Source organism: Protopterus annectens, chromosome 5.part0 (assembly GCF_019279795.1).
Source record: "Protopterus annectens isolate FY-2018-M chromosome 5.part0, PAN1.0, whole genome shotgun sequence".
Classification (NCBI taxonomy): domain Eukaryota; kingdom Metazoa; phylum Chordata; order Ceratodontiformes; family Protopteridae; genus Protopterus; species Protopterus annectens.
In genome coordinates, this window is record NC_056735.1 from 366,760,592 (window position 1) to 366,786,483 (window position 25,892).

At 45.2% G+C, this 25,892-nt stretch overlaps 1 protein-coding gene across 2 annotated transcripts in view; it reads right to left on the bottom strand.

Annotated features, from left to right (window-relative positions):
- DDX3X (DEAD-box helicase 3 X-linked) overlaps nucleotides 1-25,892 on the bottom strand; it is a 1,864,809-nt gene that overhangs the window by 159,535 nt on the left and 1,679,382 nt on the right. For both annotated transcript variants that reach the window (XM_044072327.1, XM_044072326.1), the window contains exon 16: nucleotides 4,214-4,367. In XM_044072327.1, the coding sequence (XP_043928262.1) occupies nucleotides 4,214-4,367 (154 nt within the window). The remainder of the gene's footprint in view (nucleotides 1-4,213; nucleotides 4,368-25,892) is intronic.

Sequence of the window (25,892 nt, forward strand, 5' to 3'; positions counted from 1 at the left end):
GTGGGGTAACTTGTGGTGATTGCCCTTGGCTAGATTGTGAAGTAGGGGAAACCAGTGCTGCCTTGGCCAGTAGGGAGTCACCAACAAGATTTTTGGTTTGTGTCTCCTGATTTTCAGGACGACTTTGTGAATCAGTGGGAAGGGAGGAAAGGCATACAGAAACTTCAACTTCCAAGAGATGCTAAAAGCGTCTACTCTCCAGCTAGAGGGGAGAAGGTCTTGGTGCAGAAGGTCTGCAATTGTCTGTTCTGGGCTGAGTCAAACAGGTCTATTTGAGGAGTGCCCCACCAGTGGACTATATCCAGGAAGACCGTCCTGTCCAACATCCATTTGTGTTGTGGAGAGAATGTCCTGCTCAGAAGGTCTGCCTGTCTGTTGTCCTGCGAGGGGATGTAGGATGCCTGCAGGGACAGGTTGTGGCGAGAAGCTACCTCCCACATCCGCAATGTTAGTCTGCACAGGAGGTACGCTCTTTTCCCTCCCTGTTTGTTGAGATACCACATAACTGTGGTGCTGTCTGTAACTATTAGGAGCAAACCTGGTAGAAGAAGGGGGCTGAAGGTTTCAGGGCCAAAAGAACTGCTGTCATTTCTCTCACATTGACGTTTGGCCTTCAGTGAAGGCTGCCATGCTGCTTGAACCCTGTAGGATGCCAAGGTGGCTCCCCACCCTGAGTCTGATGCATCTGTATGCATTACCTGTGCTGGAAATGGGGGCTGAAGGGGAAGGCTGGGTTTGAGCCGTACTTGTTGAATCCACCAGTGGTAAGTGTGTGATTTCTTGTTCCAGGGGCTGCTGGTGTTGGGACCAAATGTTTTTTAGATACCATTGTAGCTTTCGCATATGCAGTCTGGCAAGTAGAAGCATAGGGATGGTTGCTGCCATAAGGCCCAGGGTCCTTAGGAATTGCCTTGCAGTGATTACATGGGTCTGCAGCAGGGCTTTGAAATGTGAGGTCAGGGAGCTGACTTTGTCTTGGGGTAGAAAAGCCTTTATTAGGTTTGCCCTGATTCTGCAACCCAGAAATATCTTGTCTTGCTCTGGGGTTAAGGGTGACTTTGGGAGGCTGAGGGTAAACCCCAGATTTTGTAGGAGGAAAATGGTGACTAGTAAATGGGCAGAAAGGGTTTCTTTGCAGTCTGTCAGGATCAGGATGTTGTCCATGTAGGGATAAATCTGAATTTAATGTGTTCTGCAATGGTAGGTGCTAGGCATTTTGTGAATACTCTGGGAGCAATGGACAGATCAAATAGCAAGGCAGTAAATTGGAAATAAGAGGAGATTCCAGAGAAACGTAAATATTTTCTGTGGGAGGGTAGTATGGGAATGTGCAAGTAAGCCTCTTAGGTCCAATGTGGCTATGAAAGCCTTGGATGGTATGAGAGGAAGGAGGCTTGGGAGCGACAGCATTCTGAAGGTGGGTACCTGTAAGAAAAGACTTAGGAAGGAAAAGTCTAGAATAGGTCTCCATGGTCAGTCTTTTTTGGGGACCAGGAACAGTCAAGAATAGAAGCCTTTTCCTTCCTGTCCTGAGGGGACAGGTTCTATGGTACCCAAGTTCAGAAGGTCTGTCAAGACTTGTGGCAAAAGATGCCTTTGATTTCTGGGGGGAAAGGGAATACTTAAGGGTGGCCTTTCTTTCCAGGAAAGGAAGTATCCTTTTTAGATGATAGCCAAGACCCATCCGTCTGTGGTGATGGTCTTCCAAAAGGGCAGGCAGTGAGACAGATGGGCAGGTAGGGGGGCAAGGCAGTCACGCATTGTTGGAGCCTCCTGTGTTGAAAGGGCTGCCTAGGGGGAGGCTGAGGGGCAGCTGTCCTGGAAGAGGTTGGTCTTCTGGTACCTCTTTTAGGCCTGGAAGAGGTAGATCCAGCAGGGGCTGGGTTACACCTGACAAAAGTGGCCTTGGCTGAGTAAGGTCCTATAGCATTTGGGGATGGGGACACCAATAAATGTTTTATGTTGTGCAATCCCTTACTTTTTTTATTGCAGGTTCTTGAACAGATCTGCAGATTGTTTTCCAAAGAGGAAATTGGGGTCTAAGGGGGCATCCAAGACCCTAGACTTAAAAGTCCTCTGGTAGGTGCTGAAGTCTAAGTCAGGAATATCTCTTGAGAACAGAGGCAGATGCTGCAAAGCGGGCAGAAGCCTCTGCAGCATCACAGCTTCATCTGACAGAGTTGTCTGGCTACTTGGGCAGCCAGAGAAAGTTGTGAAGAGATGTCAGCTTTAGTGGGGCAGTCAGGAGTACTGGCTAGCAAGGTGGCAACTTCAAAGACCAGGTCCAAAGCAAATTTGGTCATATGAGTTTGACAGCTGATGGCTCTAAAAGCCAAAGTGGAAGAGGTGCAAACCTTCTTACCAATCCTATCCATAGATGTGCTATCTTTGTCAGTGGGTAAGAGTGAGGCAGATGGAATGAGTCTGGATTGTTTGTCTGGATATGTGGCAATCACAGCTGGGTCTGCCGAGGGTGGGGGGTGGGGGGGGGTTGACGAGAAATTGTTGACCCTCAGGCACCTTGTAAAAGCAGGCGGTCTGGGCGTTTAGGGGCAGGTTGCTGAGGGTCTGCGGTCTTAGATGCAGAGGAAAAAGGATCCAAGTATGCAGGGATGACAGATGGGATAGCAGAAGGTGAGAGGGGATTCTACCTGTAACAATTCAAAGTACCTTTTCTAGGTTTCAGACATTTGAGAGATGTCCCATTTGAAATATTCTTTCATTTTGGTGATAGTTTCACCAAATGTAATATCCTCTGGAGGAGAGTCTCCCTCAATAGATTCTTCATCTGGGGAGTAGTACTCCTGAGGGGAAGCAAATTGTGAGGTATAAGAGATGGATTCCTCAGAAGAGGAATAATCAGTGTCTTGCTCTTCTTCCCTATCCTGAGAAGTTGGATGGAGGAGAGAAGCAGAAGCAGGCCTAGGGCTTAGCAGTGGTAGAGTAGAGAGAGATGAGGCTGAAGCCCTGAGGGCCATAAAGGCCTGCATCAAGGAGGAAGTGAAGGACTGCCAGTCAGGTAGACCTTCCTTAATCATGGATCAAATGTTTGGCCTTTTGTTTTCTTTTGGATGGAGTGGACTTCGGCGTAGGCCTAAAGTCAGAAGCCGAAATAATAGAAGTAGCTTCCAGAGGAGGGATCCTGGTCGGAGGCTCTGTTAAGTCTGGCTCCCCCTCAATCACGATAGTCATCGGGGTCTGGGCTGGCTCAAGGGACATGCCGGTAAGTTGGCTGCAAAACAGTTTCCACAAAGGTCACCGTTGAAGTTGACAGTTCTTCCGACCTCCCCTCAACTTATGAATCGGAAGATGGCGGGGCATCCGGTAGGAGAGGGGCAGAGGAAGAGGGCCTAGGAAACTCGGCCTTTTTACGCAGAGGTTCTGTCGATGCCTCTGAGTTAGGAACCATCCTAAGGGCTAAATGCTTAAGCCATTGTTTCTCCAAATAAAGATTAAGGGTGGCCAGACGGCTGTGCAGCATCTTGGGTACAAATGTGGGGCAAATGGAGCAGGTGTTGTGGTCATGCTCCCAGCCTAAGCAAAAAATGCAGCGGTCATGTGAATCTTTATGGGGAATCTGGCACCCGCATTGGCATTTACCCTTTATTGCTGACATTGGCTATGGCCAGGTACAACAAACCAAGCTTAGCAAAATAATAGAAGAAAAAATCCAACAGGGTACTGAGCTTTTTAGATGTTTGCATTGAAGGAGCAAAGCACACAATGCGGTCATCTGCAGCTGAAAAGGTCTGAGGTCTTTGCGTGTAGACATCACATTTAAGGAACCTAGTTTATGGCACTACGTGTGACGTCCCACGCAGCTGCAACAGCCAAGCTGAAGCTTTTGTATAGGAGCCGATGTACGGGTTGCCTGAGGCGGAAAATCCCACAACAAGAATACTGCAACATAGGAATAGAAGGACATCAGAAAGTTAAAACACTGCAGGCTCATTTCAATGCATCAAGTACAATATGAGGGGGAAGAAAACATTTGCAAACATACTACAAAGTGGGAAAGGTTTCACATGTTTATCTGTATGGCACTCTAAATAAGCAAATGAAAAACCCTCCTCCATAAAGAACAGCATGCAAGTTTCTGAAATGGTAATCCTTTCCATTCATACTACAAGTCTTAAACTTACAGCCAGTAGAGGTACTAGTGGCCAAATTTACAGCCATCAATCTACCATACAAAACCACTTTAAACAGTTACCTCTTGGAACGTCCACGACTACTGCTCTTGTGCTGCTGCTCATATGCCATGTTCTCTAACCAGGATGGTACCTCCTGCTTTGCTTCCACAAGAAGATCCAGCAAGTCTTTTGTAATATTGATGTTCTTTTCATGAAAGAAAGATGTTGCAAGGCCTAAAATAAAAATAATCAAAAGGGAACTGCTGGTTACTGTAGCACAAACAGTTGCATGAGGGTACACTGCTGCAGGCACTCATAACAATTACTGCGGTAGTTCATTAATAAAGAAAAGGGACTAGAGTGCAGGCAAAGGCTAGTTGTATGGCCAAACTTCAACAAGTCAGACATTGCTATACCAGAAACAAACAATCCATTGCATCTCTGTAAGCAGAGCTACTTTAATTTATCAAAATCACTAAGGCTTTCTTATACACTTTACCACAAAAACAAAAATTAAGGGCCCCATAACATCATCTTGCCTTACAGCTTGGTCTCCTAGTTTACAAAATTTAATTTCTAATCCCCTTTACAAAATCATGACAGAAAAAAAAATTGCCCAATAATCATGTAAGCAGAATGGCAGCTGTACAAGTGAGACATCTTTCACCTTTTGCCTGAATTATCCTAATCTGCACTAATCTTAAGAGCTGATGTACCCCATTCACAGCAGTTATAAATGCACAATAAAAACACAATAAAAATAGCTGAACTGCATTATTCCCTCTAAGATCATCAATCTGCAGTCATTTGAGTACTAACAGATCCTCTTCAACACTCAAAGAGATTTACAAAGTTCACTACAAACCAAAGAGCTATTAACTGACACTTCAAAAAACGTACTCTTACTCAGCAGTGTCTGCACTAAGATTTATCATGAATTTTGGAAAAATGCACTTGCTGTTTTTGCTCAAACTACTTTACAACCTCTCTCTAACCTTGCAGCACAGTACAAAAGTTCTTAAGTACTTAGTAGGCTATTTATCAGTGAGAATATTAAGAAAGTACAGTTGTGTACACTCACCATAAATGTAGTTGTCCGAGTGTATTCACTGTTGCAGTCATTACATTTGGGTAATCTGCTGGCAGGTTGCCCTCAGTCGGCCTGATTAACAAAGTATTGGGTCCTGCATTGGATGCTGTCCCTTCTTCCATGACGTCAGGGGTATAAAACATGCAGCCAATGTCATTACATCAGTTTTTCTTGCCCCAGATGTCAGGTGCCCCCTAATGGGGAGCAAATAAACACAAAAACACACAAGTATACCTCCAACCATAAGCAAATACACCAAAAAAAAGCTTTTAAGCATAGTAAAGGAAAGTAGAGGTATAGTCAGAAAATCTAGGTGGCTGAAAGGAGGGTAACCAGGACTGCAACAGTGAATACACTCTAACATCTACATTTATGGTAAGTGTACACAACTGTACTATGTTCTTAGTGTTTCACTGTTGCAGTGGTTACATTTGGGTAAATTCCCAAAGCAATGGTTGGGAGGAGGAGTTTATACAGCATTAAGGCCAGCTATAAGGCCCTGCAAGACAGCAGTGGTAAAGCCAGCTCTGGATTTAGAGAAACTTGGTAAATGATAATGCACGGTGAAAGTATGCACAGAATTCCTGGTAGCAGCTTCTAGGATATCCCTGGTAGGGACACCTCTGAGAAAAGCTGCAGAAGTAGATGCAGCCCTGGTGGAATGAGATCTGATCCCCTGGGGGATGAGTTTTTCCATGGTGCGTATAGCAGAAATTAATGCAATGGCTTATCCATTTAGAAATGATTTGTTTTGAAATAGCCTTTCCCTCTGCCCCTGCAGTAAATGCTACCAGCAATTGTTCAGATTTTCTTCGAGATTTAGTCCTGTCCAAGTAGAATCTTAGTTGTCTGTGCACATCTAAGGAATGCAGAATCCGTTCCCCTTTGTTCTGTGGACTGGGATAGAAGGTTGGCAAATGAATGGACTGATTAAGAGCCATACTGGAAACCACCTTGGTCATGAAGGATGGACTGGTCCTGAGTGATGCCCTGTCCGCATGAAAGATGATGAAAGGCTCCGCTGCCATAAGGGCCTGTAATTCAGATATCCTTCTAGCTGAAGTGATTGCTAAAAGGAAAGCTGTTTTCCAAGAAAGAAATGTTAAGTCTGCAGTAGCAGCTGGCTCGAAAGGAGGTACAGTGAGTTTCTCCAAAACAAAGTTAAGGTCCCAGGGCAGGGGTTGGAGCTCTCCTGGGTGGTCTCAGGTTTTTTGCCCCAAGTTACTGCTTGAGCGGATGATGAGAGAAGAGGGGAGGTTCCGTGTTATAGTGAGCTAAACAGCTGAGGCGTGGATTTTAATGGAGGAAAAAGACAGGCCCTTGTGAAGCATCTCAGTTAAGTATTGCAAAATCTGAGGTAAATTGGGCACTGCTGTGCTTATCCCTAAAGATTGGTTCCAGGAACAGAATCTTTTCCATTTGTCAGCATAAAAGATTTTCTAGTACTAGGTCTCCTCGCCTCCAAGATGACATCCATCACAGGTTTGCTGAGGGATAAGGGTGAATTTAAGTGATTAGCCAGGCTGCAAGGTTTAATGTTGGAAGCTGAGGGTGCAGAATTTGTTCTCCTGCTGAGACAGCAGGGAAGGGGTCTGAGGCAGGTGCCGTGGAGATATCTGCATTACACTGCGCAGGAGGGGGTACCAGTGTTGGCGCAGCCAGTCTGGAGCAATCAAAATCATCCTTGGTTTGTCCAGTTTGACTTTTAGTAGAACTTTGGAAAGCAGAGACAGAGGGGAAAAACGTAGACTGATAGATTATCCACTTTCCAAGCTTGTTTGTGGGGAGTCCTTGTGCAAAACTTGTCCAACTAGTACTTCTGGGGGGAGGCAAATAGATCTATGTCTGGGCTCCTCCCATTTGTTCATCAACATGTTGAAAATCCGTTGTTCCAGTTTCCACTCGTGTGGGTCCATGAGGTTTCTGCTTAGTCCGTCTGTCTGTGTATTCAATTTTTCCTGGCAGGAATCGAGCTTGTAGATGCACTTGGTAGCTCAGGGCTGTGTTCCACAATGCCATGGCTAGTCTGCAGAGGGGGTAGGACTGTGTACCCCCCCCTGCTTGTTTAAGTACCACATAATCGTGGTGTCCGTTTTTACCATTAGTTGTCCTGTTAGAATGTAGTCCTTGAAGGCTGTCAGAGCATTCTGTACAGCTAACATTTCTTTTTGATTGATATGTAGGTGCATTTGGTTTGGGCTCCATTTGCCCTGAATGCACTTCCCTGCCAGGTGAGCCCCCCCCACGCATAGTCTGATGCATCTGTAGGTAGGGTTTGGGTGGCAGGGGGTAGTGTGAATGGAAATCCCTTGTTTTGGTGGCAGGCTTCTGCCCACCACAGGACCTCCAGGCGTAGGCAAGGTATGACCGGAATCATTGTTTCCAGGCTGTGACAATGTTGACTCCATAGACTTTTTAGATACCACTGTAGTTTCCTCATATGCAGTCTTGCATATGGAATTAGAAGAATGCAGGAGGCCATGAACGCCAAGGCTTGCAGTATTTGTCTTGCAGACAGCAGGGTTTTTGTAGCCACTTGTTTGAAGTAAGTTACCAAATGAGTTTGCTTCTCTGGCATGAGGAACGCCATTGGGGCAGTTGTATTCAAGCTTGCACCCAGGAATGTAATCTGTTGACAGGGTACCAGTTGTGATTTCTTTCTGTTTATGGTGCACCCTAAACAAGTTAGAACCCTTTTTACAAACGCCAGATGATTTAAAAGTATGCCCTGGTTTTCTGCCTGAATTAGACAATTGTCCAGGTATGGATATATATGAATATTTCTTTGCCTGCAAAATGCAATAACTGGAGCCAGGCACTTTGTGAATACCCTGGGTGCAGTAGACAAGCCAAAGGGCAGTGCAGAGAACTGATAATGCAAGTAGCCTGCTTTGAAGCGTAGGTATCTTCTGCAAGATTCCCTGATTGGGATGTGCAGGTATGCTTCTTTTAAATCTAGAGTTGCCAACCAGGCGTCTTTGACTAGCATATGAAGTAACTGGTGAAGAGTCAGCGTCTTGAATTTTGGAATTACCAGAAAGGTGTTTAGAGTAGACAGGTCTAGGATTGGACGCCATGATTTGTCTTTTCTGGGTACCAGGAAAAGCCTTGAATAGAAACCTTGTCACTTTTCCTCTTCTGGCACCAGTTGAATGGCCCCCATGCTTGAGAGAGAAAGAACGTGTTTTTGAGCCTCTGCCCACTGATTCGGGGGCAGGTCTGGCCACCTGTTTGGTGGTGGCAATGTGGGGAAATATGGTATTCCAAGGGACACTATATTTAAAACCCATTTGTCCTGGGTTATGAGTTCCCAGTTCTTTGCATGAAGAGCAATCTTTCCCCCCAAAGGATCAGTTGAAAAATAAGAGCTTGGTAATTTTAAAATGGAAGTCATTGAGACTGTTTACTGTAAAAGATGTCTTGTTATTTCCAGATTTGGAAGTGGAGGCCCCCCACTGCTTAGCTCAGAGTACCCTGGGACTGAAACCTGGGATTTTTGCTGTGTCTGGGTTTGGCTTGAGAGGATCTGTTAGGAGCTGGAAAGGACCAATTCTTAGTAGGCCAATGCCTACTAAATCTTGGAGGTTGCACTTGTAAGAAATCTTTAACAGTTTGCTTAGATTTAGCTTTATCTTCCATCTTTTTTAGAACTTCTTCAGCCTTCTTGCCAAACAGGCGGTCCTGATTTAAAGGAGCATCCAACAATTTAGCTTTAACATGATAAGGCAAAGATTGCTCCTTAAGCCAAGCATGCCTTCTAAGCACAGACCCAGTAACAGCAGCCCTGCAGGAGGCCTCTAAAGAATCAAAACCACATTGCAAGGTATGTTTTCCAACTTGTTCAGCAGAATGCATTAAATCCTGTAAATCTTTATTTTCCACACAGTCAGGAATCAACATCATTTTCTGTTTAAGCAGTCCAACAATATGTTGTTGATATTTTAACATATGAAACTGGCACTTTAATGCTCTGACTGCCAAGGTCGCAGAAGTATAAACCTTTTTACCCCATATATCCAGCGCCCTGGAATCTCTTATCAGAAGGGGTAGGATTTTTAGCAGTAAAAGCCTTAATGCCCTTGGGCCCCTGAGAAATGGTTTCTGGATCTGCAACAGGATTTTTGAAAAGGAACTTGGACTCAGGAACCCTGTAGTATCTGTCAGATTTACTAGGAGCTGGAGGCAGGGAATCAGGGGCCAAAGTGGATTCCGAGAACACAACAACAATGTCTAGTACAGGAGGTATAACCAAAGGCCTATGCTGAGTTAAGAAGCAGGAAATCCCTAAGCCTCTTTTTTGAATCAGAAAATTACTGGCTTTCCCAGTGGAAATGCTCCCTCAAAGCATGTAAGGTTTCCCCAAAAGAAAAGTCCTCAGGAGCAGAAGCAGTGGGAATGGAGTCCTCTGCATCAGAATCCTTACAAGTAGGTATGGACAAATCCAGGCCATTAGAAGAGTCAGAAGAAACAGAATCCTGATCAGAAGATTCATAATCAAATTCAGCCCTAAGCCTCTTGGGTGGGTGGGTGGGGGAGATTGACTACCCCTGATTAGAGAAATTAGATCTTCAGCCATATTAATCATTTGTTTTTTAGGCATAGGAGCCTGGACACGTGGCCAGTGCGTCAGTTTTTCAGACATGGATCGAAATTTAGGCCTTAAGTAACGAAGGTGGTGTCAATTTAATATTAAAGTCTGTAGAGGCCTGAATACACCCTCAGAAGCTGGTGCCTGCTCAGCGGCTCCGGACCCATCCAAGGTAGAGACATCCACGGGTTCCATAGGTGAAGCATCTTGAGACATAATGGACTCCGAATGGGTCTCAGTAGAGGCCTGTGAATCAGAAATAGCGGGTATCAGGGGCTGCGAAAGCACCTCACTGAGTACCGGCGAACTGGCGACTGGCTTAGGAGAAGCGTTGTTGGCAGTTCTGGACCTCGACGGCCTGTCTCTGTCTTTATCTTTGCGTTTTTTTCGGAATCCCGGTAGTCGGATGGCTAATCGACATCATTTCTGGATAATTACACCGAGAACCGAAATAATGAGAGGCAAAAATATGACGACAGATAGTGCGCTAATTAAATAAAGCACAAAACCGACAGTAAGGTACGTTGTGGTCAGAGCCTAGGCAAAGAATACATTACGAGTGAAAATCTTTGAGGTATTTGCTTTCCACAAATAATGCAATTATTAACTTTTACTGACATCGGTAAGGAGCAAGAAAAGTTTCCCCAATGGGGTGCTTAGCTTTAAGTTGAAGACTTTGGAGCGGAAACTCAAAAACGAAAATTTCAGGAGTCGGCCGACTGGCACCTGCGAACTGCTTCTGCTTCGGGCACTGCACGGCAAGAAAGACTGATGTAATGACGTCGGCTGCATGTTTTATACCCCTGACAACCTGATGTCATGGAAGAAGGGACAGCATCAGACGCAGGACCCAAGACTTTGTTAATCAGGCCGACTGAGGGCAACCTGCCAGCAGATTACCCAAATGTAATGACTGCAACAGCGAAACACGAAGAAAATACCTAGTATTACAGTCACATGGCAGTTTTTAATCCTCATATTTTTGTGTATAAAAATGAACAGGGAGAGGCAGAACAAGGATATTTTGGGACATTTACATGCTGTCCCTATCTAGGAGGGACAAGGGTGCTAAACTGGTGGGGGGGGGGTATGAAGCTGCAGTTACCCACCCATTCATCCAGATTACATTTGACTACATTAACAGAAATACATGAAGTGAAGACAGTTCTACAGATACAAAATTCTGTGCTACATACCTACCCCTTTAACATATTGAGAAACCTCGAGTGGGTATTTATGCCACTAATGAACTTGTGAATGTGTAACAGGTCTGACAGGATAGGGTGTGTTGAGGCCCTATGCGCCAGGCAGAGGTCACCTCTCAGAAGCCTGTATTACGCATGTAGGAAGGACAAAGCTTTAGACTGTCTCTGCACAGTGTTTATGATTTAGGACCTTGATTTTCCTAGTAAGAAAGGACTGTGGTTGTTCCAACTGTGACAAGTACATTCCAAAACTATACTCAACCAGCCTTACGAGTGCCAAAACCAGTGGAAATATTACATCCCTGAACCTGAATGCCATACACCTTTAGATACAAGCTGTATGATGAAAAATTATTTCCTTCCAATAGCAGTTATGTGACAATCAAGGAAAGAATAGTTGTATAGAATCTTACCATAACCATAGATGTCCTTCTCTTCCAAGTTGCAGTATTCTTACTGTGGGATCCTCCACCTCAGGCAACCCAAATATCAGCTCCTATACAAAAGCTCAAGCTTGGTTGCTGCTACTGTGTGAGACGTCACATGCAAGGCCATAAACCAGGGGCCTTAAATGCGACATCTGCAAGCACCTCAGAATTGACTACCCAGTCAGACAGTAGTCTAGGTAGTGCCAATGATGTCCTCTAGACAGGTGAAATGTACTTAACTGCCCACTCTGACTCAGGTCTAGGTAGTTCTCAATGATGACCTCTGGACAGATGAATGTCATAAAGGGGGACAGGCAGGAGGGAAGGAATACTGCAACATGGAAGAGAAGGACATCTATGGTTATGGTAAGATTTTACGCAACTATTGTGTGGCTTTATATATTCTCATGTTGCAGTATTCTTACTGTGGGAGAGTACCACAGCTTGAGGAGGAGGAAGGGTAGAGGAAGTAGATTCTAGGAATCCTTGCAGGACTGCCCTTGCAAACCCTGCCCTGGCTCTGGAAATATGGTCCAATTTGTAATATTTGGTGAAGGTATGTACTGAGGACAAGGTGGCTGCCTCAAAGATAGAAATAGTGTCTAGCCTTTGAGGAAGGCTCCAGAAGAAACTACAGATCTTGCAGAATGTGCCCTGACCCCATGAGGTAATTGTTTCCCATGGTAGGAATAGCAGAAACACAGTTTTCCTTATCCAGCAAGATATAGTTTGCTTAGATACTGCCTTGCCCGGTGTCATTTCTTAGGAGACGGAAAGAAGGTGGCTAAATGAATGGACTGGTTTAGTGAAAGTTCACTGACCACTTTGGGCATGAAGAAGGGTTGGTGTGCAGGGTTACCATCTGTCCTTGTGGAAGGCAGTGTAGGGTGGAGATGCCATAAGTACCTGTAATTCTGCAACCCTTCTGGCTGATGTAAGAGATAGCAGTAGGACAGTTTTCCATGTGCACATCTGTAGGGAGGCAGAGCTGGCTGGCTTGAATGTTGCAATTGTACGTTTTTCTTTGACATTGTTTAAGTCCCAAGGTGGCAGGATAGGCTTTGTTGGTGACCTAATGTGCAGGACCCCTTTTAGGAATAGTTTAACATCCAATCTGGAGAGAAGAGGGGATTCCTGAGGTAAGCAGGCAGGGACAGCAGACAAGTGCACCTTCAGTGAAGGGTATGACAGGTCTGATTTTATGAGCTCTCGCACATATGTTAAGAATAGGGGAACATCTGCTTGAAAGGGGACCCTATGTCTTTGGAGACACCATTTGGAGAACCTTTCCCATTTGGAAATGTAGGATTCACCTGGTATTAGGTTTTCTGGCCGCCTGCAGGACAGACAGCACGTCCTCAGTGTATCGGTGTCTGAAGGGAATTAAAAGTTTATCACCCAGCGGGTTAAGCAAAGCATCACCACGTGCAGGTGAATGAGAGATCCTCTCTGTTGTGAGCAGGTCCACCCTGTGAAGCAACTTGTGGTGATTGCCCTTGACAAGAGATTGAAGTAGGGGGAAAAGTACTGTTATGTTCGAACTTACTATAACCTTAGATGCCCTTTTCTTCTATATGCTGCTGTATTCATATCATTAGGGAGTTTGCACTGGTGAACTCTCAAACATCCGGCCGTTATACAAAAGTTAAATGCTACTGCAAGGGTGGGCGCGAAGTCCAACACCACTTCTCTGATGTCGGTTGTAAATGGATGTTTGGTATAAAGCAGATGTCAGCACGCATCCACCTCAGAACTGAATGCTGCCAGAGTCGGTGACTCATGAGTGGGTACTCCAAAAGTCAGGAATCAGACAAGTGTGAGGGGGAAGGCTAGGTGGGAAACTATACAGCAACATACAGAAAAGAAGAACATCTAAGGTTATGGTAAGTTCTTACACAACGGCTGGCAAGCCAGTCACAGCAAGCAGTCATCTGTCCATGGCAGGTCAGCTCGGACTCCGGTTTCAGATGTGGGAAACAGGCAGGGACAGGATAGGTCAGGAGGGTTACATTGGGTAGGCCCGAGGGATTGTTGCCAGGGGTCTTAGCCTGGCCATGGCTCCTTGGCAGATTTTAAGGCGGCCCAGAGGAATTGTGAAAAAATTTATGATGTGGGTATGATGAATCAGAAAGGGCCGACATCGACAGAGCTGTTCGTCCAGTAGGTTTACGGCAATGCTATGAAATAAAGAAATGGCCTCCCTGACATTCCTGCCTTGCGCACATCTCAAAATAATTGGTTTATAGTAGAAAAGGTCATTGGCAGTAATTGGCAATAAACACATGGCTGAGGCCATTTAATCCACCTGATGCCTCTGTGTTTTTACTAAATATGCAACTTTGATGCAGATATGATGGTCGTGATGCAAAAGGATTTACAGTGTACTGAACTGGATTTATGAATGTGGTTCAATGGCAATAAGAGATTTTCATTGTGGTGTCTGCAACCACTGAGAGTAGAGCCTCCAGTGGTCTTGTTTTATCTGTGTGACATTATGAAGTCTGGATTTTCTTATTCTTAAAGATGAAAAATTATGAACAATATGCTGAATGGATTATATAAATGTGGTACATGAGTTAACATCCTGTGCTGCATCAATGGTCAAGGTAAGGTATTTGACAAAGTATGGTTAGTGTTTTGCTATTTTAGTAAAGGCAGGTTGAGTTGTACCAATCTCGGACAACAATACTATGTCCTTCTAATCATAAACTGCTGTATATGTGACAGGAGGGAGAGTGCAAAAGTTCCTGTCTATGAAAGGGGAGGTGGACCAGAAGCACTTTCTACAAACCCATGGAGGATGGCTCTGGCAAATCCTGCCCTGGCTCTAGAGACCAAGTCCAGTTTGTAGTGCCTAGTGAAAGTGTGAACAGAGGACCATGTAAGCTACTTCGAGGACAGCAGCCATGTCTAATCCTTTAAAGGATGCCCCAGAGGAGGACACTGCCCTGGTAGAGTGAGCCCTAAATTGGGGCTGGGAGACTCTTATCATGACTACTGTAACAGCAAAAAATAGTTTTAGATATCCAAGAGAATATGGTTTACATGGAAACAGGTTGACCCCAGGGCTCTTGGGTGGCAAAAGACAAAGCCTGTCTGATTTGCCTAGGGATTTGTTTATGGCCAAGTAATACCCGAGCTGTCTGTGAACATCTAGGGAATGAAGCATCCTCTCTCTGCCTTGTTCTGTGGAGAAGGTAAAAAAAGTTGCCAGATTTATAGTTTGATTTAAAGACAGCTCATTGACCATTCTGGGCATGAGAGTTTAGTGCGCAAGCATATCCTGTCCTTGTGGAAGACTGTGAAGGGGGGGGGGTCTGCCATAAGGGCCTTTGCTTCTGAGACATGTCAGGCTGATGTGATGGCCACCAGGAGTATAGTCTTCCAGGTGCAGTGTTGGAAGGAGCAGTATTTGGCTGGTTTGAAGGCTGGGAACGTCAATTTCTCCAGGACAAAGTTAAGATCTAAAGGAGGGAATGGGTTTCCTTGGGGGTCTGAGATAAGTGCTCCACTCAGAAAGAGTTCGAAATCTAACCTGGAAGCTAGAGGAAGTAGTAAAGGCAGACATGCAGAGATGGCAGACAAATGCATTTTAATGGAGGAATAAGAAAATCCAGACTTCATAATGTCACACAGATAAGACAAGACCACTGGAGGCTCTACTCTCAGTGGTTGCAGGTTAGACACCACAATGAAAATCTCTTACATTTGGACAGGTAGGATTTTCCAGTAGTCTGTTTTCAGGCCTCCTGCAGAACCTGGATCACGTCTTGTGAGTACAGGCGTCTGAAGGGAATCAGCGCCCTATCACCCACAGTGTGAGGTTCAGTGTGGACAGTTGGGGGGGTGTAGGACTATTCCCTTGTCCTGTGTGAGTAGGTCCATTTGGTGGGGTAACTTGTGGTGACTGCCCCTGGGTAGGTGAAACAGAAGAGGGAACCAGTGCTGCCTTGGCTAATAGGGAGTCACCAGCAAGATTTTAGGCAGTTCCTTCTGAATTTTCACTAGGACTCTCTATATGAGACAGAAGGGATGAGAATGCACAGGTATACATTCCATCCAGGAAATCAAGCGAGCATCCACCTTCCAAAGCCTCTGGGTGAGGTACCCTGGAACAGAAGGTTGGGAGCTGTCTAAACATGGGGGAGGCGAAGAGATCCATATAGTACAGTTGTGTACACTTAGCATAAATGTAGATGTTGAGTGTATTCACTGTTGCAGTCATCACACTTTGGTTATCTGCCTGCAGGTAGCCCCCAGTCGGCCTGAATAACAGTCTCTTGGGATTTCTGCATCAGATGCTGTCGCCTCTTCCATGACGTTAGGTCATCAGGGGTATAAAACATGCAGCCGAAGCCATTAAACCAGTTTTTCTTGCCCCAGATGTCAGGGGCCCCCAAAATAGGAAGCAATTACATGGTGTGGAATACTTCCAGTATAAAGAAAATACCACAGCCATAAGATATGGCCAAAATGAGGATAGGTAGAAAGTCTAGAAAAGTCAGGGGGATGGAGGGAAGGTAACCAGGACTGCAACAGTGAATAAACTCGAACAGCTACATTTATGGGTAAGTGTACACAATTGTACAACATTGTTCGTGTTTCACTGTTGCAGTCATCACACTTGGGTTGATTCCCAAAGCTGAGTAAGGGTGGAGGTAGTCAAAAAGTATAAGGGCTGGCTAGCAGGCCTTGTAAGACTGCTGTGGCAAATCTAGCTCTGGATTTAGAAAAAACAGGTAAGTGGTAATGCTTGTGAAGGTGTGTAAAGAAAGTACAGCTGTGTACCCTTACCATAAATGTAAATGTCCAAGTGTATTCACTGTTGCCGTCATCACATTTGGGTAGATTCCCAAAGCTAAGGACGGGAGAAGGAAATTAGATAGCATTAGGACCAACTATAAGGCCCTGCAAGACTGCAGTGGCAAAGCCAGCTCTGGATTTAGAGAAAATTGGCAAAAGGTAATGCTTGGTGAAGGTATGTACAGAACTCCAGGTAGCATCTTCTAGGATGTCCCTGGTGGGGACACCTCTGAGAAAGGCTGGTTGAATGTGGTCTAATCCCCTGTGGGGTAGGTTTTCCATGGTGCTTATAACAGAAATTAATGCAATGGCCAGTACATTTAGAAATGGTTTGCATTGAAATGGCCTTCCCCTCTGCCCCCGCAGCAAATGCAACCAGTAGTTGTTCAGATTTCTTGAGATGTTTAGTCCTGTCCAAATAAAATCTAAGTTGCCTTTGCACATCTAAGGAGTGCAGTATTCATTCCCCTTTGTTTGGTCTATTAGAAAAGAAGGTTGGCAAATGAATGGACTGATTAAGGGCCACACTGGATACCACCTTGGGCATGAAGAAGGGACTGGGTCCTGAGGGACACCCTGTCCGCATGAAAAATGATGAAAGGCTCCACTACCATGAGGGCCTTTTATTCAGACACCCTTCTCGCTGAAGTGATGGGTAAAAGGAAGGCTGTTTTCCAAGAAAGGAATTTCAACTCTGCATTTACAGCAGGCTCAAAAGGAGGTAGAGTGAGTTTTTCTAATACAAAGTTAAGGTCCCAGGCTGGAGTAGGGGCTCTCCTGGGTGGTCTCAAGTTTTTGGCCCCTCTGAGGAACTGCTTCAGCAGTGGATGAGAGAAGAGGAGTGGGTTCTGTGTTGTAATGAGCTGAAATGGCTGAGGTATGAATTTTGATGGAGGAAAAGGAGAGGCCCTTGTGAAGCATCTCAGTTAAGTATTGAAGAATCTGAGGTAAATTGGGCTCTGCTGTGCCAATCCCCTGAGTTTGGTTCCAGGAACAGAATCTTTTCCAATTTTCAGCATAGTATTTTCTAGTACTAAGCCTCCTTGCCTCCAGAATGACATCCAACACTTGCTTACTGAGGGATGGTAATGGAGAGATCAGGTAATTAGCCAGGCTGCCAGGTTCAGGGTTTGAAGCTGTGGGTGCAGAATCTGTCCCTCCTGCTGGGACAGCGAGGCAGGGGTCTGAGGCAGGTGCCAGCAGTGACACACTGCGCAAAAGTGCAATCAGTATTGTCCTTGGTTTGTCCTGTTTGATCTTTAGTAATACCTTGGAGAGGAGAGGCAGAGAAGGAAAGGCATAAACTGATAGGTTTTTCCAGGTGAAGGACAGGGCATCCACTTTCCAAGCTTGTTTGTGGGGAGTCCTTGTGCAGAATTTTTCCAATTGCTAGTTCTGGGGGGAGGCAAACAGGTCTATATCTAGGCTCCCCCATTTGTTTCTCAACATGTTGAATATCTTTGGTTCCAGTTTCCACTCGTGTGGGTCCATGAGATTTTTGCTTAGTTCATCTGCCAGTATATTTAGCATGTAGGTGCACTTGGTAGCTCAAGGCTGTGTTCCACAGAACCATGGCTAGTCTGCACAGAGGATATGAGTGGGTTCCCCCCGCTTGTTTATGCACCACATAACAGTGGTGTTGTCCGTCTTTACCAATAATTGCCCTGGAAGAATGTGGTCCTTGAAGGCTGTAAGAGCATTCTGTACAGCTAACATTTCTTTTTGATTGATAAGCAGGTGCATTTGACTTGGGTTCCATTTGCTCTGAATGCACTTCCCTGCCAAGTGAGCCCCCCATGCATAGTCTGATGCGTCTGCTGTTAGGGTTTGGGCGGCAGGGGTTAGAGTGAATGGCAGTCCCTTGTTTTGGTGGCAGGCCTCTGCCCACCAAAGGAACTATCTGTAAACAAGGTACGACAGGAATCATTGCTTCTAGAGCCTGAGAATGTTGACACCATAGGCTTTTTAGATACCACTGTAGTTTCCTCATATGCAGTCTCGCATATGGAATTAGAAGAATGTAGGAGGCCATGAACCCCAGGGCTTACAGTATTTTCCTTGCAGATAGCTGGGTCTTTGTGGCCAGTAGTTGTTTGAAATAGGCTGTCAAATTAACTTACTTCTCTGGCGTGAGGAAAGCCATCCGGAAAGTTGTGTTCAAGCTTGCTCCCAGGAATACAATTTGTTGGCAGGGTACAAGATGTAATATCTTTTCATTTATGGTGTACCCCAGAGAAGTTGGCAAATTATGTACAAATGTCAGATGATTCAATAGTATGTCCTGGCTTTCTGCCTGAATTAGACAATCGTCCAGGTATAGATATATTTGGATATTTCTTTGCCTGAAAAATGCAATGACTGGAGCTAGGCAATTTGTGAATACCCTGGTCACAGTAGATAAGTCAAAGGGCAGTGCAGAGAACTGATAGTGCATCTAGCCTGCTTTGAAGCGTGGGTATCTTCTGCAAGATTCCCTTATTGGGATGTGCAGGTAGGCTTCCTTTAAATCCAGTGCTGCCAACCAGGCATCCTTGCCTAGCATAGGAAGCAGCTGCTGAAGAGTTAGCATCTTGAATTTTGGGATCACCAAAAATGTGTTTAGGATAGAGAGGTCCAGGGCAGGATGCCAGGAGTTGTCTTTTTTGGGCACCAGGAAAAGTCTTGAGTAGAAACCTTGTTCCCTTTCCTCTTATGGAACCGAAGAATAGCCCTGATGCTTGAGAGAGAGAGAATTTGCTTTTGAGCCTCTGCCCTCTGATTTGGGGTTAGATCTGGACAACCGTCTGGGGTTGGTAAGAAGTGAAAGTGGAATATGTATCCTTGGGAAACTATATTTAAAGCCCATTTGTCCTGAGTAATGAGTCCCCGATTTTTTACCTGCCGGGCAATCTATCCCCCTAAAGGAACAGTCAGTTGTGCAGGGCTTGGAAGATTTAAAGTTAAGTCATTGAGAAAGTTTACCTTAGGGGGAGTCTTACTACTCCATGCTTTGGAAGTGGGAGGGCCCCCCCAAATGCTTAGTCCTGTGAGTACCATGGGACTGAAGCATGGGTGTTTTGCTGGTTCTGGGTTTGGACTGAAGGCCTGGAAAAGGCAGGAAAGGACCAATTTTTAGAGGGCCAATGCTTACTAAATCTGGGAGGCTGTACTTGCAGGAAATCTTTCAACAGTTTGCATAGATTTAGCTTTTTCCTCCATCTTTTTAAGTACTTCTGCTCTGTTGCCAAACAGGCAGCCTTGGTTTAAGGGAGCATGCAGCAATTTAGCTTTAACATGATCTGGCAAAGATTGCTCCTTAAGCCAAGCATGCCTTCTAAGGACAGACCCAGTGACAGCAGCCCCGCAAGATGCCTCTAGTGAATCAAAACCACATTGCAAAGTATGTTTTCCAACTTGTTCAGCAGAATGCATTAAATCCTGCTGGCAGGCTACCCGCATTCGCCCTGAATTCCAAAGCCTAGATCTGGCGTCGGTTGCTGTCGCCTCTTCCCTGAAGTCAGTGCGCCAGGGGTATAAACGATGCATCAGACGACATTTTCTTCAGTTTTTCTTGCCCCAGATGTCAGGTGCTCCTAAAATGGTAGGCTAAATTATGCCAATAAGCATGCATGCACAAAAAACTTTTCCTTCATATACAAGCAAATATACTACATAGGTTGTATAGAATAGAGAAGTACAGATAAGTCCCAGCAAAGGAAAAGGGGGATGGTGGGAGGGTAACCTGGACTGCAACAGTGAATACACTCGAACATCTACATTTATGGTAGGTACACAACTGTACTATGTTCATCGTGTTTCACTGTTGCAGTCATTACAATTGGGTTGAATCCCACAGCGAAGGTTGGGAGGCTGGTGCTAAGTAGGATTAGGGGAGGCTATCAGGCCCTGCAGAACTGCAGTGGCAAATCCAGCCGTGGATTTAGAGTAGAGAAGCAAATAATAGTGCTTTGTAAAAGTATGCACTGAACTCCAAGTTGCAGCCTCTAAGATGTCTTTGGTTGGTACTCCTCTGAGGAAGGCTGCTGAAGTGGCTGCTGCTCTGGTTGAATGTGGCCTAATGCCCTTAGGCACTGATTTGCCATGCTGTGAATAGCAGAAACGAATGCAGTGACCTATCCACTTTGAAATAGTCTGCTTAGAGATAGGCTTTCCTTGTGATCCTGCAGCATACGCTACTAGAAGTTGTTCGGTCTTTCTGAAAGCTTTAGTTCTGTCCAAGTAGAAGCGTAGCTGCCTGTGAATGTCCAAAGAATGCAGAATTCTCTAACCCTTATTCTGTGAGTTTGGATAAAAGGAAGGCAAATGAATTCTTTGGTTAAGAGCCACAGTAGACACTACCTTAGACATAAATGCAGGGTTTGCGCGCAGAGAAACCCTGTCAGGATGGAAAATGATAAAAGGTTCCACAGCCATGAGTGCCTGTAACTCTTGAGACTCATCTAGCAGAGGTTATTGCTAGGAGCAGAGCTGTTTTCCAGGATAGGAATTTAATATCAGCTGCAGAGGATGGTTCAAACGGAGGCAATGTGAGCTTTTCCAAGACATAGTTGAGGTTCCATGCAGGTACTGAGTAAAGTCCAAGCTGGGCATTGAGATCAGCTCTTTAGGATTGCGTACCAGTGCTGGCAGGGCCAGTCTGAGGCAATCAGTATCATTTTTGGTTTCTCTTCTCTGACCTTGAGGAGTACCTTGGGGAAGAGAGGCAGAGGAGGAAAGGCATATACCGTTAGGTGTTTCCAGCTGAAAGATAGAGCATCCACTTTCCATGCTTGCTTGTGATAAGGCCTTGTGCAGAATTTCTGTAGTTGGAAGTTGTGAGGAGAGGCAAATAGGTCTATGTCCGGGCATCCCCAGTTCCTTGTTATCATGGTGAAGACTTGTGAATCCAATTTCCACTCATGGGGATCCATTAGGTTTCTGCTTAGTTCGTCTGCCAGAGTATTTGTCCTTCCTGGCAGGAATTGTGCTTGCAGATGTACTTGGTAAGTCAATGCTGTGTCCCACAAGTTCATGGCTAGTCTGTAGAGGGGGTAGGAATGTGTGCCTCCCTGCTTGTTTATGTACCACATAACTGTAGTACTGTCCGTCCTTATCAGTAGTTGTCCTGGGTGAAGTAGATCCTTGAAGGCTGTTAGGGTGTTCTGAACAGCTAGCATCTCTTTTTGATTGATATGTAGATGCATTTGACTTGTGGACCATGTGCCCTGAAAATATCTTCCTGCCATATGGGCCCCCCAGGCATAATCTGATGCATCTGTTGTCAATGTCTGCCTGGCTGTGTGTAAGGTGAATGGCTGTCCCTTGTTGTGGTGACAGGTTTTTTTGCCCACCATCGAAGCTCCTGTTACAGGCAGGGAATGAGGGTAATTATTGTTTCCAGGCTGTGGCAATGTTGTGTCCAAACACTTTTTAGATACCATTAAAGTTTCCTCATATGCAGTCTTGCATATGGAATTAGCAGAATGCAGGATGCCATGAAGCCCAAAGCCTGCAGAATTTTTCTTGCAGATAACTGGGTCTTTGTTGCCAACATTTTGAAAAAAGTAGTCAGTTGTCTGTGTTTGTCTGCTGTGAGACAAGCCATCTGGGCGGTTGTATTTAAGCTTGTACCCAGGAATATTATCTCTTAAGAGGGTACAAGTTTTGATTTCTTTTCATTTACTGTGTACCCTAGACCTGTTAATAATCTTTTTACAAACGCCAGATGCTGTAGTAGAATGTCCTTGTTCTCTGCTTGAATAAGACAGTCGTCCAAGTAAGGATATATTTGTATTCCTCTTTGTCTAAAAAAAGCAATCACTGGTGCCAGGCATTTTGTGAAGACCCTGGGCGCAGTAGATAAGCCAAAGGACAGTGCAGAGAATTGGTAATGCATTGAGCCAGCTATAAATCTGAGGTATCTTCTGCATGACTGTCTGATTGGGACATGCAGGTATGTCTCTTTTAGGTCTAAAGTCACAAGCCAAGCCCTCTTGTCCAGCATGGGCAGAAGCTGCTGCAGAGTTAACATTTTGAATTTTGGGATATCCAGGAATGTGTTTAGGATAGACAGGTCCAGTATTGGTCTCCAGGCTTTGTCTATTCTGGGCACCAAGAATAGCCTGAAGTAGAATCCTAGTCCCTGCTCTTGCTGTGGTACCACCTGAATAGCTCTCATGTCCATGAGGGATGAAACTTGTTTTTGTGCCTCTGCCCATTGTGTGGCAGATCTGGCATACCGTTTGGCCTTGGCAGGGTGTGAAAGTGGAACCTGTAGCCTTGTGATACGATATTTAGGACCCATTTGTCCTGGGTGACCTTGTGCCAATTTTGTGAAAAAAGTGCTAGTTTTCCCCCCAGAGGGGCTGCCAGAAGATAAGTGCTTGGTGCTGGCAGGGGAAAATCATTGAGACTGTTTCCTGTATGGCTGCAATTTTTCCTCTCCGCTTTTGGAGGTAGAAGCACCCCATTGTTTAGGCCTGTATGAGCCTTGGGGCTGTGATCTGCCTCTGGGGCGTCTGTATCTGCCTCTTTGTGGCCTCTCTGACACTGGAAAGGACCAATTCTTTGTAGGCCGGTTCCTGCTAAATCTGGGAGGTTGTACCTGCAAGAAATCCTTGACTGTTTTCATAGATTTAGCTTTGTCCTCCATTTTCTTCAACACCTCTTCTGCTTTAACACCAAACAAAGTAACATGCTGTAATGGAGCATCTAATAGTTTTGCTTTGACATGAACAGGGAGATTCTGTTCTTTTAACCAAGCATGCCTCCTAATGACAGAACCCGTAACAGTGGCCCTGCAGGAGGCCTCAAGAGAATCAAAACCACATTGCAAAGTATTCTTTCCTACTTGTTCAGCTGCATGCAATAAATCCTGCATTTCTTTGTTTTCTGCAGATTCTGAATTTAGCATTTTCTGTTTAAACCGTGACATAAGACATTGCTGATATTTAAGCATACGAAATTGGCAATTTAAAGCTCTTACAGCCAAGGTAGCAGAAGTATAAATCTTTTTCCCCCCATCTGTCCAGGGCCCTAGAGTCCCTATCAGAGGGGATAGGGTTTTTTGCAGTGGAAGCCTTGACCCCTTTGGGACCCTGAGAGATGGTTTCTGGGTCAGCAGCAGGTTTTTATAAAGAAATTTATGTGAATCAGGAACCTTGTAGTATCTGTCTGGCTTAACAGGGGCTGGTGGTAGAGTGTCTGGAGATAGACTGGACTCTGAAAATACATCTACAATGTCTAAAACAGGTGAATAGCAAGGGGCCTGTGCTGAGGTAATAAAAGGAAGTCTCTGAGCCTTTTCTTGGATTCTGAGTAATCTTGGCTCTCCCAGTGGAAATGCTCCCTCATAGTATGCAGTCTCCCCAAAAGAATAATCCTCAGGAGGAGAGGCTGAATGGATAGATTCTTCAGCATCCGAATCCTCAAAGGGAGGAATGGAATATTCCTGGTCGGAAGAGGAATCAGAGGAAATGGAAACCTAGTCTGAAGATTTGTATTCTATCTCTTGGCTAGGCCTCTTATCAGGTGGGGGATGGGAACCCCAGATCAAAGTAATTAGGTCTTCGGCCATTTTAAGCATCTGTTTTTTTAGGCATGGTGGCCTGTGCAGAAGAATGCTGTACTTGTTTCTTTGTCTTTAGAACTGCTTTAGTCTTTGCTTTTGAAGCTGAAGTAGGTTTCACATATAACTGTGTAGGCCTGAAAACACCCTCAGAAGCCGATATCTGCTCAGTGGCTCCGGACCCATCTGAAGGGATAGTTTCCGAGTGTCCAATACCTTGAGTTTCCAGTGGCCTAGTCGGCTCCACGTGGGAGTTGGGTGCGGCCTGTGGCTCTGAGGTAGCGGGTGTCAGGGCTGCGAAAGTGCCTCACTGAGAACCGGCGACAGGCCTAGCGGGAGCCTCGTCGTCAGTTTTGGACCTCGGATGCCTGTCCTTTTCTTTTTCGTTGCGCTTTTTATAAATTCCGGTAGTCGGCTGTTCTGATGGCATTATATAATTGAATCTTCTGCAAAAGTAATGAAATGCAAAATCGTACCAACGCTTAATAGTGCGTTGGTTAAATCTAGCACAAAACCGACAACTAGCAACGTTGTGATCAGGGCCTAGGCAAGGAATACAGTAAGAGTGAAAATCCTTATGAGGTATATGCTTCCCACAAGAAATACAATTATTAACTTTTTCTGACATCGGCCTGGAGCAAGAAAAAAGTTTCCCCAATACGGTACGTAGCTTTAATGAAGACTTTGGATCTGAAATTCGAATTTGAAAATCTCAGGAGTCGGCCGACCGGCACTTGCGAACTGCTTTTGCTTCGGGCACTGCGCGGCAAGAAAGACTGAAGAAAATGGAGTCGGCTGCATCTTTTATACCCCTGGCACACTGATGTCAGGGAAGAGGCGACAGCAACTGACGCCGGACCTAGACTTTAGAATTCAGGCCGACTGTGGATAGCCTGCCAGCAGGATAACCCAATTGTAATGACTGCAACAGTGAAACACGATGAAAAAGAAGTTATGTACTCACTATAATGTTCCATCTGAGTAGGTAACTTAATTTGTCTGCAACCTGTGGGTATCGGATCCAAGCCGGCAGCTTTATTAGCTAAAATATCTGAGCTCCTGGCTCCTCCCCTTTACCCACAATTCCCTGCTACATGCTCCCTTTCCTCAGATCGAGTTTGCTTAATCTAACAACTACGACCCTCGACAGAGGACCAAGTAATGCCTAAACACATTAAATAATCTCAATCATGATCAGGAACCACGATAATGGTTAGGGGGCATGGGGGGGGGGGGGTCGGTTGCAGACAAATGAAGTACCTACTCAGATGGAACGTTATGGTGAGTACATAACTTCTTTATCTGAAGTAGTTACTTCATTTGCTCTGCAACCTGTGGGACAGTCCCCAGCTACCTAAAACCTTGGGAGGCCCCTCAAGGAAGGACATTCCGAAGCACCGTGGAGCCAAAGGAAGCCCTACTCCTGGATATCATATCCAATTTATAATGAGAAATGAATGTATGGGAAGAGGACCACGTAGCTGCTGAACATATGTCGTCCAGGAGAACCCTGGACCAGAAGGCTGCTAATGTGGCTATGGATCGGGTTGAGTGGGCATGGACTCAGATAGGAGCAGGTTTACCTGAGGCTACATACGCATGAATGATGCACTGTGAAATCCAACTTGCTAAGGTAACTTTGGTAATAGCTCTACCCAGAGCAGATTTGGCAAAGGACACAAACAATTGCCTTGCGAGTATCCTTCGTCCTGTGCAAGTAAAAACGTAGTTGTCTATGTACATCCAACTTGTGTAATTTGTATTCCCCTTTGTTCTGAAAGTTGGGAAAGAACACTGGTAAATTAATCGACTGATTAATACTTGACTCCGAAGTAAGAAGGAAGGGTTAGTCCTGAGAGACACTCTATCTCTATGCAAGATTAGATAATGGGGTTTCATGCAAAGGGCTTGAAGTTCCGAAACCCTCCTGGCTGAAGTAATAGCAACTAGAAAGGCTGTTTTCCATGATAAGAACTTTAATGGAACTGAGGCGGCAGGCTCAAAAGGTGGGCTTGTCAATGCTTGCAAAACCAAAGTTAGGTCCCATGGTGGGACCGCAGTCTTAACTGGTGGTTTCAATAGAAAAATACCTTTCAAGA